At 40.4% G+C, this 14,224-nt stretch overlaps 1 protein-coding gene across 1 annotated transcript in view; it reads left to right on the top strand.

Moving 5' to 3' along the window:
- Positions 1-14,224, top strand: part of LOC132381259 (sushi, von Willebrand factor type A, EGF and pentraxin domain-containing protein 1-like) — a 72,327-nt gene that overhangs the window by 16,678 nt on the left and 41,425 nt on the right. Inside the window, exons 2-7 of the mRNA XM_059950640.1 lie at positions 4,090-4,290; positions 6,366-6,462; positions 9,415-9,488; positions 10,351-10,536; positions 12,215-12,397; positions 13,145-13,330. Coding sequence (XP_059806623.1) covers positions 4,090-4,290; positions 6,366-6,462; positions 9,415-9,488; positions 10,351-10,536; positions 12,215-12,397; positions 13,145-13,330 — 927 coding nt within the window. The remainder of the gene's footprint in view (positions 1-4,089; positions 4,291-6,365; positions 6,463-9,414; positions 9,489-10,350; positions 10,537-12,214; positions 12,398-13,144; positions 13,331-14,224) is intronic.

Genomic DNA, 14,224 nt, shown 5'->3' with positions numbered 1-14,224 from the left:
TGTGTGGCCACAGGGAGATCCCGCCACTGCTGGAGGACCGAGCGCTGGTGTTCGGCGAAACGGTCTCCCAGTCTGCGGTGGGTGTCCCCAATGTATAAATGGCCACATCGGGAGCACCGGATACAGTATATCACCCCAGTTGACTTGCAGGTGAAGTGGTGTCTTACCTGAAAGGACTGTCTGGGGCCTGGGATGGTGGTGAGGGAAGAAGTGTGGGGGCAGGTGTAGCACTTCTACCTCATAACTCTCCATTTTTCTTTCATCCATGTACCTGTCGAAGAGGCTCTTAAATATCCTTAATGTTTTAGTCTCCACCACCATCGCTGGCAAGTCATTCCAGGCACTCACAACCCTCTGTGTAAAAAAACCTACCCCTGATGTCTCCCCTAAACTTTCCTCCCTTAATTTTGTACATATGCCCTCTGGTGTTTGCTATTGGTACCCTAGGAAACAGGTACTGACTATCCACCCTATCTATGCCTCTCATAATCTTGTAGACCTCTATCAAGTCCCCTCTCATTCTTCTACGCTCCAAGAGAAAAGTCCCAGCTCTGCTAACCTTGCTTCATATGACTTGTTCTCCAAACCAGGCAACATTCTGGTAAATCTCCTCTGCACCCTCTCCATAGCTTCCACATCCTTTCTATAATGAGGTGACCAGAATTGAACACAATACTCTTCACCAGCTACTGTTGAATCCATTTTACTACTTCAATATTAATATCTAACGATTGAACCTTCCTAACTAACCTTCCATGTGAAACCTTGTCAAAGGCCTTACTGAAGTCCATATAGACAACATCCACTACTTTACCCTCATCAACTTTCCTAGTAATCTCTTCAAAAAATTCAATAAGATTTGTCAAACATGATCTTCCATGCACAAATCCATGTTGACTATTCCTAATCAGACCCTGTCTATCCAGATAATTATATATACCATCTCTAAGAATACTTTCCATTAATTTACACACCACTGACATCAAATTTACAGGTCAATAATTGCTAGGTTTACTCTTAGAACCCTTCTTAAACAATGGAACCACATGAGCAATACGCCAATCCTCCAGCACCATCCCCGTTTCTAATGACATTTGAAATATGTCTGTCAGAGCCCCTGCTATTTCTACACTAACCTCCCTCAAGGTCCTAGGGACTATCCTGTCAGAATCCGGAGATTTATCCACTTTTATATTCTTTAAAAGCGCCAGTACTTCCTCTTCTTTAATTATCATAGTTTCCGTAACTACCCTACTTGTTTCCCTTACCTTACGCAATTCAATATCCTTCTCCTTAGTGAATACTGAAGAAAAGAAATTGTTCAAAATCTCCCCCATCTCTTTTGGCTCCACACGTAGCTGTCCAGTCTGATTCTCTAAGGGAGCAATTTTATCTCTCACTATCCTTTTGCTATTAATATAGCTTGTGAAACCCTTTGGATTTATTTTCACCTTAATTGCCAAAGCAACCTCATATCTTCTTTTAGCTTTTCTAATTTCTTTCTTAAGATTCTTTTTACATTCTTTATATTCCTCGAGCACCTCATTTACTCCATGCTCCCTATATTTATTGTAGATCTCTCTCTTTTCTGAAGCAAGTTTTCAACATCCCTTGAAAGCCATGGCTCTCTCAAACTTCTAAACCTTTCCTTTTTTTCTTTTTACAATATTTTTATTCAGAAGGAAAAAAAACAAGATTTGCAGAGTGCAACACATAGATACATCTCAACATAACTTGTGTACATTCATATATTGTAAGAAAATTGATCAAAATATTATAGCATAACACATAAAGGTATACCACTCTGTAATCAAAAATTTAAAGATAAGTCATACATCATAAAAGAATTTTTTTATATAAAAAAAGTCAACCCCCTACCAACTACCAAAGAAAAAAGCTGATGGATGACAATGGAAAATTAGAAAAAAAAACATATTCACTTAAGAAGAGAAGATAAAAATATACATAAAAGTCTGTGCACCGTTAATTGCACTTTTCAATTGTAGGGCAAAACCAAAACATATGAATTAAAGAGGCATCAGCAGAGTTGCATTTATTACAAAGTGGAGAAACATTTGGGTAAAAACTGGAGAGCTTCTGTTTAGAAAAGTAAGCTCTATGAACCACTTTAAATTCTAGAAGAGATTGACGAGCACAGAAAGATGATTCATTAACCCGTTTAAGAATCTTATTCCATCTATCATCAGAAATCTGACAAGTTAGGTCATCCTCCCAAGCTTTTTTTTATTTTATCTAAAAAGTCTTGTCTAGAATCAATCAACAAGTTATAGATACCGGTAATAGAACCATTAACAAAAGGTTTTAAATTTGAAAGATTGACCAGTACATTTTTATCAGGACCTATAGGAAAAGCAGCTAATTGGAAATGTAGAAAATCTCTAATTTGAAGGTATCTGTAAAAATATGTCTTTGGGAGTGCTTCAAGAATTTATTTAAAGAAAACTTAAACCCCTTATTGAATTATGTGGAAAAGACGCTTTCTAAGTGGTCCCCTCTTTCTTTATCCCTAATTGGCTGAATTCATTCGATTAAAATAAAGATTTTTCCTAAATTTTTAAATCTTTTTCAGGCCTTACCTATTTTTATTCCTAAGACGTACTTTGATTCTTTAGATTCAATTTTAACCTCTTATATTTGGAATAATAAACAAGTTTGTTTAAGTAAAGTTTACTTACAAAGAAATAAAAAGATGGGTGGATTAGCCATACCCAATTTTAGGTTTTACTATTGGGCTGCCAATATAAGGAATATTACTTTCTGGTCCTATTATATTTATCGTAAAAATTGCCCATCATGGGTCTCCTCAGAAGTTAATTCTGTAAAAAATTCCTCTATTGTCTCTCTTCTTGGATCATACTCTTCTTTTTCAGCAAATAAAACAACAGATAACATAATTGTTAAGCAAACTTTAAGGACCTGGTCTCAATTTAGAAAATTTTTTGGTATAGTGAATTTTTCATTATCATCTCTCATTCTCCTTAATTATTTTTTTATCCTTTCCATGACTGATAAAGTCTTTAAAGATTGGGATGAACTAGGTATTAAGTGTTTTGGAGACCTGTTTATCTCAGGATCTCTTGCTTCATTTGACCAATTGTCAAATAAACCTTTCCTTTCAACCTAACAGGAACATAAAGATTATGTACCCTCAAAAATTCACCTTTAAATGACCACCATTTCTCTATTACATCCTTCCCATTAAACAAATTGTCCCAATCCACTCCTCCTAAATCCTTTTGCATCTCCTCAAAGTTAGCCTTTTTCCGATCAAAAATCTCAACCCTGGGTCCAGGCCTATCCTTCCCCATAATTATATTGAAACTAATGGCATTGTGATCACTGGACCCGAAGAGCTCCCCAACACATGCCTCCGTCAACTGACCTATCTCATTCCCTAACAGGAGATCCAACACTGCCCCTTCTCTGGTTGGTACCTCTATGTATTGCTGCAATAAACTATCCTGCACACATTCTACAAACTCCAAACAATCCAGCCCTTTTACAGAATGGGCTTCCCAGTCTATGTGTGGAAAATTAAAATCTCCCACAATCACAACCATGGGCTTACTACAAATATCTGCTATCTCCTTACAAATTTGCTCCTCCAATTCTCGCTCCCCATTAGGTGGTCTATAATACACCCCTATAAGAGTTACTACGCTTTTCCCATTCTTCAATTCCACCCAAATAGCCTCCCTAGCTGAGCCCTCTGATCTATCCTGCCAAAGCACCGCTGTAATATTTTCTCTGACAAGCAATGCAACACCTCCCCCTCTTGCCCCTCCAATTCTATCACACCTGAAGTAATGAAATCCAGGAATATTTAGTTGCCAATCACACCCCTTCTTGCAACCATATTTCACTAATAGCTACAACATCATATTTCCAGGTATCAATCTATGCTCTAAGCTCATTCACCTTTCTTACAATGCTCCTAGCATTAAAATAAATGCATTTAAGAAATTCTCCACCTCTTACTCTCTGTTTATCCCTAACAGTGCAATATTGTCTCTCTTGTTCCCGAACAGTTGTTGAACGATGAACTTAAGAATCCTATTTATTTTTAAGGTGATTGTGGCAGACCTCCCGAGCTGGAACATGGTTCTCCAATTGATGAATCTGTTTCTGAGATGGCATTTGAAGTGGGGTCAGTGATTAATTACAGATGTGATTTGGGTTATGTGTTCAAGGAAGATTCATTATTGGGTTCAAGATCTGTTACTTGCAAGGAAGATTCAGCTTGGACACCATTGGAGGTGAAATGCGAAGGTAAGTAATGAGTACTTTGATCATGTTCTCTTTTCTTTCCTCTTACCCATTTATTTCATATGGGAAGTGTCTGATACTGAAGGGCTCGAGCAACTCCTGAGAACTTTGTTACTAAACAGTTTGGAATGTCCTGACAGTGTGATAAATTGTAGTGAAGCTAACAGTAAATACTGAGTTCTTTCAATTATCTTAAAATTCTTTGGATCTGTCTCTTGCTATCAGTATGCAGAAGCAATGTTTTACTTGATCATCCCCCTCTGCACATACACAGTTCCTCTGTAGACAGAGTTAAGTGACTATCACAGTCAACCTCACTTGGTCCCTCAATATCACCTCCCTGAATGAGAAGGTACAGCAGCACCACAACACCCTGAGAAATTGAAGCAAGTGAGCTCCCCCCGCTCTTTGTAACTGAATTTTACAAGAGCACCATTGGGAGTGTCCAGACAAGCTGCATCTCTATCTAGTATGGAAGCAGAATAGCATCGGACTGGAATTCCTTACAAAGGACTGTGAAAATGGCTGAGAAGACCATAGGCATCTCCCTAACACCTAACAGGAGCATGCTGCACATGCAAGGCTCTTGGTCTTTTCAAGGATCCTGCCCATCCATCCAGCATCGCCTTTAATATTCTGTCATTAGGCAGGAGACTCCGATGCATAAAGACAAGAATGATCAGGGTGGAGAACAGCTTTTTCCCTTAGGCCATTGGGCTTCTGAACTCTCTGCCACATCACCTTCAAATTTGTTCTGTACCCTACAATATTTAATTTATGCACTTTACTATGTTTACCTATGCATAATTCATTTATAGATCAAATTCTTAGGGATGCACTATCCTAAGTTATTGTGTGTTATGTGTGTGTTATGTGTACTAATGTGCTTTACACCCTAGTCCAGAGAAATGTCTTGTTTGGCACTATACATGTTTTTAATTAAATGACAATAAACTTAACTTGACTTGTAAACAGCTTATCAGTTTCAAACTGACAATTGTGGAACATAATTGTCACAGGAAATGATGACTTTTCATTTTATAATCCTGCTTGAGCTCTCAGACCTCCTTCCACTGTCTCGTAAATGGAAACAATCTCCCTCAAAAGATAATTAGCAGTCCAGCTTTTTTGAACTAAGCTTCTAGTAGTAGTAGGCAGCTGTCAATCCAAGAGGATCATAGGTCTGCATCTCTGGTGGACTGTCTCCTCTCCAGGGCACAAGCTTGGGTAAGAAGATTTGAAGAACCGGCTGTTACCCATACGGTGGGTTCCCTCTCTCCATGTCACTGATGTAGTCCAAAGGAAGGGCAAGCGCTGATACAGCTTGGCACAAGTGTAGTCACTGAGGTTTCCAGAGTGAAGTTGTAAATAACATCAAACTGCCTTGGGGACCCTGGCTCTGGATTTCTTCCTTGGGTTTACTTGCGAAGCCTTGCCCATGTGTAGGTATAGCCGCAAGGCAGCGGAGGTTTAAAATCAGAATTTTCCTTCTCCTAAGCAGGTTGCTCGAAGCAACTGAGTTTTTTAAGCCAGTGGTTTGTCTTTGCCCCTTCTTTTGTCAGTAAGAACAGTTCCACTGGGCCTAGTAGCAAAGCCACATGTGAAGGCCAAGAGTTGGACTTGGTTGTCCGAGGCTGTTGGAGTTGCACGCCATTTAGAGCACTTTATAGGTAGTGTGAGCTTATCCCCACTACCACCTCCAGCTGTGACAACCTTAGGAACCACTATGCTCCTAAACTGTCGAATTTCAACATCTTAAACTATAAGGGATGCAGACTCAGTTGACACTTAAACATCAGCTCAAAACCTATTTATTTAATCTTAATTTTTAACGAACATCCTTTAGTCTTTTATTTTCATGTTTGCACTTTATGCATTGTAAAGCATTTTGAACTGCATTGTTTGTATAAGAAGTGCTCTATGAATATGTTATTATTATTATTAATAATACTGTAATTTCCACATATGCGGGCTTGGAAAATGTTAAGATGCAAAATGTTTTGCAATTCTAAGGAAGATGCCTTGGCGATGTTAGTATTTTACAACCCCTTTACCATCTGCCATTTTGATTTGTGTAGTGAAGAACTGTGGTAATCCAGGAGAGATAATACAAGGATATTCTTGGGCACCAAATACAACTTTTGGAAGTAAAGCTGTTTTTTATTGTGATTCAGGGTAAGCATATAGTGTTAAATAGATATTTAAGGGATGATTCCTTTATTTTTACAATTATTTGGTCATATTAATGTTTTAATCGGAATCAGGTTTAATATCACTAGTATATGTATGTCACCTCTAAAGGGATCCTACCACTAAATATATCTTTTACCTTCCCACCCACGCCCCCCCAATTTTCCTTAGGAATTGCTCCCTTCGTGATTCCCTTGTCCATTCATCCCTCCCTACTAATTTCCCTGAGAGGTGCCTAAGTGCTACGGCTGTCCATATACCTTCTCCCTCACCTCTAATCAGGGTCCCAAACAGTTCTTCTCGGTGTGGCAACACTTCACCTGAGAATCTGCTGGGATCATCTATTGTGTCGTTGCTCTCAATACGGCCACATTGGTGAGACCTGTCATAAATTGGGGGACTGCTTCGTTAAGCACCTCCATCTGCCACGAGTGGAACTTTGTGGTTGCCAAGCATTTAAATTCAATTCCCATTCCCATTTTGACATGTTGGTCCACGGCCTCCTCTTGTGCCAAGAAGAGGCCATCCTCAAGTTGGAGGAGCAACATCTTGTGTTCCGTCTGGGGAACCTCCAGTCTGATGGCGTGAACATTGATTTCTCCTTCTGGTAAACAAATTTCCCTCCCCCCTCTCCTTTCTCTATTCCCACTCTGACCTGTTATCTCTTCTCAGCTACCTATTACTTTGTACTTCCCCTGTGTTTTCTCCTCCTCCTCTTTCTCTGATGGTCCATTCTCTTCTCCTTCCTTCTTCTCCAGCCCTTGAACTTTCCCACCCACCTGGCTTCACCTATCACATTTTAGCTAGCCTTCTTCCCTTCCCCCACCTTTTTATTCTGGCATCTTCCACTTTCCTTCTCAGTTGTGAAGAAGGGTCGTGGCCTGAAAAGTTGACTGTTTGTTCATTTCCATAGATGCTGCCTGACTTGCTGAGTTCCTCCAGCATTTTGTGTGTGTTACTGTAAAATTTGTTGTGCTGTGGCAGCAGTACCTTGCAATAATAATTTTTAAAAAACTATAAATTGCAATAATAGATTGCAATTACCCCATAATCTTCTATTTTTCTAAGCTCCATGTACCTATCCAGGAGCCCCTTAAGAGACGCTATTTTATCCGCCTCCACCACCGTCGCCGGCAACCCATTCCACACACTCGCCACTCTCTGTGTATAAAACCTTACCCCTGATATCTCCTCTGTGCCTACTTCCAAGCACCATAAAACTGTGCCCTCTCTTGTTAGTCATTTCAGCCTTGGGAAAAAGCCTCTGACTATCCACATGATCAATGCCTCTCATCATCTTATACACCTCTATCAGGTCAAGGAGATAAAGTGAGAGAGGAAAACAGGAATAGGGAATGGTGAAGGAGTTGGGGGTTGGGGCAATCACTGGAAGTTAGAGAAATCGATGTTCATGCCATCAGGTTTTAGGCTACCCACACTCCAACCTGAGTGTGGCCTCATCATGGCAGTAGAGGAAGCCATGGACTGACATGTCGGAATAGGAATGGGAAGTAGAATTGAAATGTGTGGCCACTGGGAGATCCCGCTTTTTCTGGCGGATGGAGTGTAGGTGCTTGGTGAAGCAGTCTCCCTATCTACATTATGTCTCACTGATATACAGGAGGCCACACAAAAAGCACCTCACCTGGAAGAATTGTTTGGGGCTCTGAATGGTAGTGAGAGAAGGGGTGTAGGGATAAATGTAACACTTGTTCCACTTGCAAGGGTAAATACTGAGGGGGGCGAGATCAGTGGGGAGGGACGAGTGGACAAGGGAATCACATAGGGAGTGATCCCTGTGGAAAGCAGAAAGAGAGAGAGGAGAGAAGGATGAGTTTAATGGTGGGATCCCATTGGAGGTGGTGGCAGTTACAGAGAATTATATGCTGGATGCAGAGGCTAGTGTGGTGGTAGGTGAGGACAAGAATGCGTGAGGTGGTGGGAGAATGGGGTGAGGGCAGATGTGTGCGAAATGGAAGAATATAGAACATAGAAATCTACAGCACATTACAGGCCCTTCGGCCCACAGTGCTGCGCTGACCATGTAACTTACTCTAGAAACTGCTTAGAATTTCCTTAGCGCATAGTCCTCTAATTTTCTAAGCTCCATGTACCTATCCAAGAGGCTCTTAAAAGACCCTATTGTATCCGCTTCTACCACTGCTGCCAGCAGTGCATTCCATGCATCCACACTCTCTGTGTGAAAAACTTACCCCTGACATCCCCTCGGTACCTATTTCCAAGCACCTTAAAACTTCACCTCGTGTTAACCATTTCAGCCCTGGGAAAAAGTCTCTGGCTAGCCACACAGTCATTTCCCCTCATTATCTTATACACCTCTATCAGGTCACCTCTCATCCTCTGTCACTTCAAGGAAAAAAGGCCAAGTTGACTTAACCTATTCGCCAATCGAGGCACCATCCTTGTAAATCTCCTCTGCACTCTCTCTCTAGTATCCACATCCTTACTGTAGTGAGGTGACCAGAACTTGGTACTCCACAGTCTGACCAAGGTCTTAAATAGTTGTAACATTACCTCACGCCAAGAGATGCGAGTAAGGGCAGTGTTGATGGTGGAGGAAGGGAAGCCCTTTTCTTTGAAGAAAGAGGACATCTCATTAGTTCTGGAATGAAGAGCCGCATCCTGAGGCCAGATTTGGCAGAAACTGGGAACTGAGAGAATGGGATAGCATTTTTAAAAGTGACAGGGTGGGAAGAAGTATAGGCCAAGTAGCTGTGAGAATCAATGAGTTCATAAAATTTATCAGTAGATAGACTGTCTCTAGAAACGGAGGTAGAGAGATCTAGAAAGGAAATGGGTCAAGTACTTTTGGTAATGATTTGTGGCATATATCCATAACCAGAACAGCAGGGTTACACTATAATAGGTGCTTTTTGTCTGAGTTTTTCTACAGTAACGTCTCTTCCTTTCCTTTAGGTACATGTTGGTAGGTAGGAACTACCGGTTATGCACAGCTGATGGTTGGAATGGTCAAATTCCAACATGCAAAGGTAGGATTCTATATTCATTGTAACTGGCTTACATTTCAATTTTGCAATGCCCCCTTTGACATGTTTTTGGGATCTTTGTTTTAAAATGTTCTTTTCTGTTTAAGGACAGTAGTGGTTCTGGTATGGATAACTTAGCTCCTAGCTGGAGGAATTATCTGTTGAGTCCCAGTGGAGCTGGTTATTTAGACGTTGTCCAGATGAAGGGTATCAGCTGAAATGCTGATTGTTTATTCCACTCTATAAATACTGTCTGATCTACTGAATTCCTTCAGCATTTTGTATGCATTGTTTGGACAGAATGTTGAAGAGCTTGCAAACTTATGTGCAACCAGTGACGGGTTAAAAGCCATAAGCTCATTCCCTGAATCTTGGATAGTGGCAGAGTTACTCTATATATTCTGAGACCATGCTCATTTCACTCATTACACAGACTGAAAACTGTATGGAACTTTGTAATATGCATACTATGAATATTCAGAATGAAAACTGAAAAATAACATTAATTGAAGGGTATAATGATACAGTACAACAAATAATATCTTTGACATCTCATAAACTTTATTTCCGATATCTTTTTCCAGCTGCATGGCAACAAAGGCTATGTGCAAGGAAGCATTTCAGTTACAGCGCGGCCATGAACCTGCCCAGCTTAGAGGGAACAGTGATTGTAGTTAAAGTCGATTCATTGTCATATGTTCTTGAAGTCTGAATTACCTCAATTGAAATGTAAAAGTTGACACCACATAATTGGGGCAGGGTTTGCCAGGGTAGTGTCTCTGAAGTAACACATTTTAACTTCTGAAAGTGAAATTTTCATCCAGCCAAATGTTCAGAGCATTAATTCTGTTTCATTTATTCACAGCTGTCACATGTGCTAATCTTCCACCCATTAGAAATAGCGAGACTCCATCACCACCCTACGGAGAGTATTGGGAGTATGGAATGGTTGCAAAATATTCTTGTGATAAGAAGTACTCATTGATTGGTGCAGAGAGACTTGTTTGTACAGAAACTGGAGAGTGGAACAACCCACCACCAAAATGCAAAGGTATGTTCAGTAACCAAGCTATTGGTGCACAATGACAGCTCCAGTGAGGTATAATGGGCCCAGTGATGTGTAGTGGCCGAAGTGAGTAATAACAGCCCCAGTGTGTAATGATCCCAGTTAGTGATTCCATAAACTGAGCCACTTTGTCCCACAATGAGTAAATTTTCACAAAATTGCAAAGTGTAATTAAAAAAAATCTTTCAAAAGTAGTTCTTTGGCATAGCAGTAGTGTCACCACTCATATTTAATCACATTACAGCATGGTTTTGCTTAGCTGCAGTTAGGTTGGATGTGTTCTTGATGACCTTCAGTGACATTGCTTAGTTTAGGATTATATGCCGGAAGTGAAAGGATTCTTTACTGTAACACACTCGTAACTGCAGGGTGATGGCTGTGAGAGGCTGACGGGTAGTTTCTGTGCAGTTTCTGATTCTTGAATGCTCCTTTCAGTGATGGAACAGCTGTGGAGAGGGCTGTCTTTGATTCTAGTAACTATCTTTCACGTACTAACAAAAATGAGGTTACACAGATGCGATATGTTGGAATGGCATGGTTGTGTAGCAGTTAGCGTAATGTTATTACAGTGACGGCAACCCGTACAGCTGTCTTTGAAGAGTTCACATGTTCTCCCCATCACCATGTGATTTACTCATGCATTCCAAAGACATGGCTTGGGAGGTTACATGGGTGGCACAGGCAGATTGGGCTGGAAAGGCTTGTTACTGTTCTGTACCTCTAAATAAATAAATAGACGTTCCAAAGTGACTGGGTCAGGCTTGAGTGACAGAGTCCTACAACATGGAAACAGGCCCTTCAACCCAGCTTGTTCCTGCCAAGCACGTTGCTCGTGAAAGTAGGTTTTAAGAGTGTGTTTGGTCATCCCTCAACTTGCAATTCAAGATTCAAATTTATTTGTCACCTTTACATCGAAACATACAAATACAGAGTGAGATGCATCATTGGTGTTAATAGCCAACACACTATGGGTGTGCCACACATTCTGGTGCTGGCATAGCAAGCCCACAATGCTCAGCAGAACGAAACAGAACACAGCAAGCAGCAAAACAACAACAGCAAACCAAGCCCCTTCCTCCTTCCCTCCCAACTGTGCACATATATAGTCCTTTAACCTCAGCAGAGGAATGTGATAGTGCAGCAGCAATTAGAAGTAACAGTTGTAATATACGAAAGCCTTATCACCAGGCTAAAGGGCAGCTTCTGTCTCACTGTTGTAAGACTGTTGAGCAGTTCAGTAGTACTGTAAGATGAACTATTAACTTCACAATCTATCCGGTTATGCCATGCACCTTATTGTGTGCCTGCACTGTAACTGTAGCACTTTTTTCTGCATTCTCTCATTGTTTTGCCCTATAAACTCTCAAAGCACAGATGTGATGAAGTCATCAGGATACATGGCAGGCTAAACAAAGTTTTTCACTACACCTCATTTAAACCAATGTAACAATTTATTCCCACTGCGACATTAAGTCACTTTGCCTCACTGAATCAGAGATTTTTTTTCATCCCTACATAACTTTTCTTCTACTGAAAGCTAATTTGTTTTCTCCCTTTCCCAGTTCTGATGAAAGATCTTAGCCTTGAAGCATTAACACTTTCTCTCTCTACAGGTGCTGCAGTGTTCTGTGCTGGGGACTGATAATTTGATTTATTTTGGTAGCTGTTCTTTGTCATCCTCCTAACTTGCCAGAGAATGGGCAGATAGAGGCAGGATTCGGCCCAACGTACATCTATGGGGAGACTATCAGCTACAGCTGTGTTGAGGGTTTTCAAATGGTCGGCGAAAGTGTGATAGAATGTAGAGAGAACAATACATTTGTACCAGGACCTCCCTCCTGCAAATGTGAGTATCCATTTCATGAACTGAGGTTCAGAATGAAGGGAGGTACTTTTTATTTCATAACATTGAGAATTACTATGGTTCCTTTATAGAGCAAAACCTTCATCACTGAAAATTATTCTCTCTCAAGAGCTTATCAAATTCCCTTTTAAAATCACTGATGATTCTGTTTCCTTTCTCCCAAGAATGTGTTAAGTTCTGCATCATAACTATTCTTTCTTTTTAAAAACAAAATTCTTTTATCCTCCTTGTACCTTTTGCACGGAAATGTAATTGTCTACTTCCTGGCCCTTGTAAATCCAGAAAAGTGGATGATGACTTTTTCTTTACAAAATGTTTAGTTTTATCTGTCACATTTCCATTGAAACATTGAACCATGTTTCGATTATCTCAATGTAAAATAGGATGACTTTTTAACAGTGCACAGGGAAAAAGGACAGTGGCAGATAGGTGGAGTCAGATGAGGAAAGAATGGTAGGTACATACAAGTAGGTAGGAGAGATGGTCATCCAAAAGAACTATAGCCTTGTTGTGAGATTTGAAGGCTTGCGTGCCTCAATGATCTGGAGAGCTATGTTGGCTGGAGTCAAGTCTTTATGCTTTGGCTCTTAGAAGAATGGTGCAGCTATCTATTCTCCTATTTTTCCCAAAGTCTACGGTGCTTCTGAACTGAATGGTTTTAATCCCTGAAGTTGATGTTTGCATTTTATGTATTTTTCAAAGTATTAATTGTATTTCATTTGTCCATAGCCATCACATGTGCAGACCTTCCATTGATTAATAACAGTCTAGCTCCATCACCACCTTATGGACAGCACTGGGAGTACAGAATGGTTGCAAAATTCTCCTGCAGTGCGGGCTATTCATTGATTGGTGCAGCCAAACTAGTTTGTACAGAGACTGGGGAATGGAACAACGTGCCACCAGAATGCAAAGGTAAAATACTGCAGTGTGAAACTTACTTACTACAAATTAGTTTGTACATGTCCTGAAGCAATCCCTTAATCCTCTGTTTGACAGTGATCCTCACTAGATGATGTGGAAGTGGTTATAAAGAAATAATAAATGTATTCAGTAACTTATATTCAATCTTGCAACAAGGCTGGAGGCCAGTTAGACAATCAAGTCCACACTACTCCCAAGTAGAACAATCCTATAACAACCATTTCTTCATGACGTTTTTTTTCCACGCGTGAACTTCATCTTTTTTTTTTGCATTTTTACCTATGTTAAGGTCCTAGGAAATGCCCTCTTCTCATTGCTACCATCAAGGAGGAGATACTAGAGCTTGAAGACACACTCTCAACATTTTAGGACACAAACAAGAGAGAATCTGCAGACGCTGGAATTCCAAGCAACACACGCAAATTGCTGGAGGAACTCAACAGGCCAGGGAGCATCTATGGAAAAAAGTACAGTCAATGTTTGGGGCCGAGACGATTTGGCAGGACCTTCCTTCATTCCTGCCAAAGGGACTTGGCCCGAAGCATTAACTGGACAACACTTTCAAAATGGAGACTGAAAGCCTGCCGTTGTTTGTTGTTCAAAAACAGATTCAGGCATTCTTCTGATGTTTCTGTGCTGCTTTAGTTACCCTGCACACATTATATTTTCTTTTTATTAATGGTATGAAATCATTTTTACTGGTAAGTACATATGTGTGATAAACAAATGTAAGACAAAGACTGCCTACAAGTAGCACATAAGTTTAGAGTCGGAAATGATGGTAATTCCAAGCTATCTCACTATGTATTCCAAAATCCAAAATCCTAACATCTCCTACCCCAAGCATTATGGATAAGGGGTACTCAACCTGTAGTGGGAATTGTA

This window comes from Hypanus sabinus, chromosome 25 (genome assembly GCF_030144855.1).
Source record: "Hypanus sabinus isolate sHypSab1 chromosome 25, sHypSab1.hap1, whole genome shotgun sequence".
NCBI lineage: Eukaryota > Metazoa > Chordata > Chondrichthyes > Myliobatiformes > Dasyatidae > Hypanus > Hypanus sabinus.
This window is presented reverse-complemented; position numbering and strand designations above follow the sequence as displayed.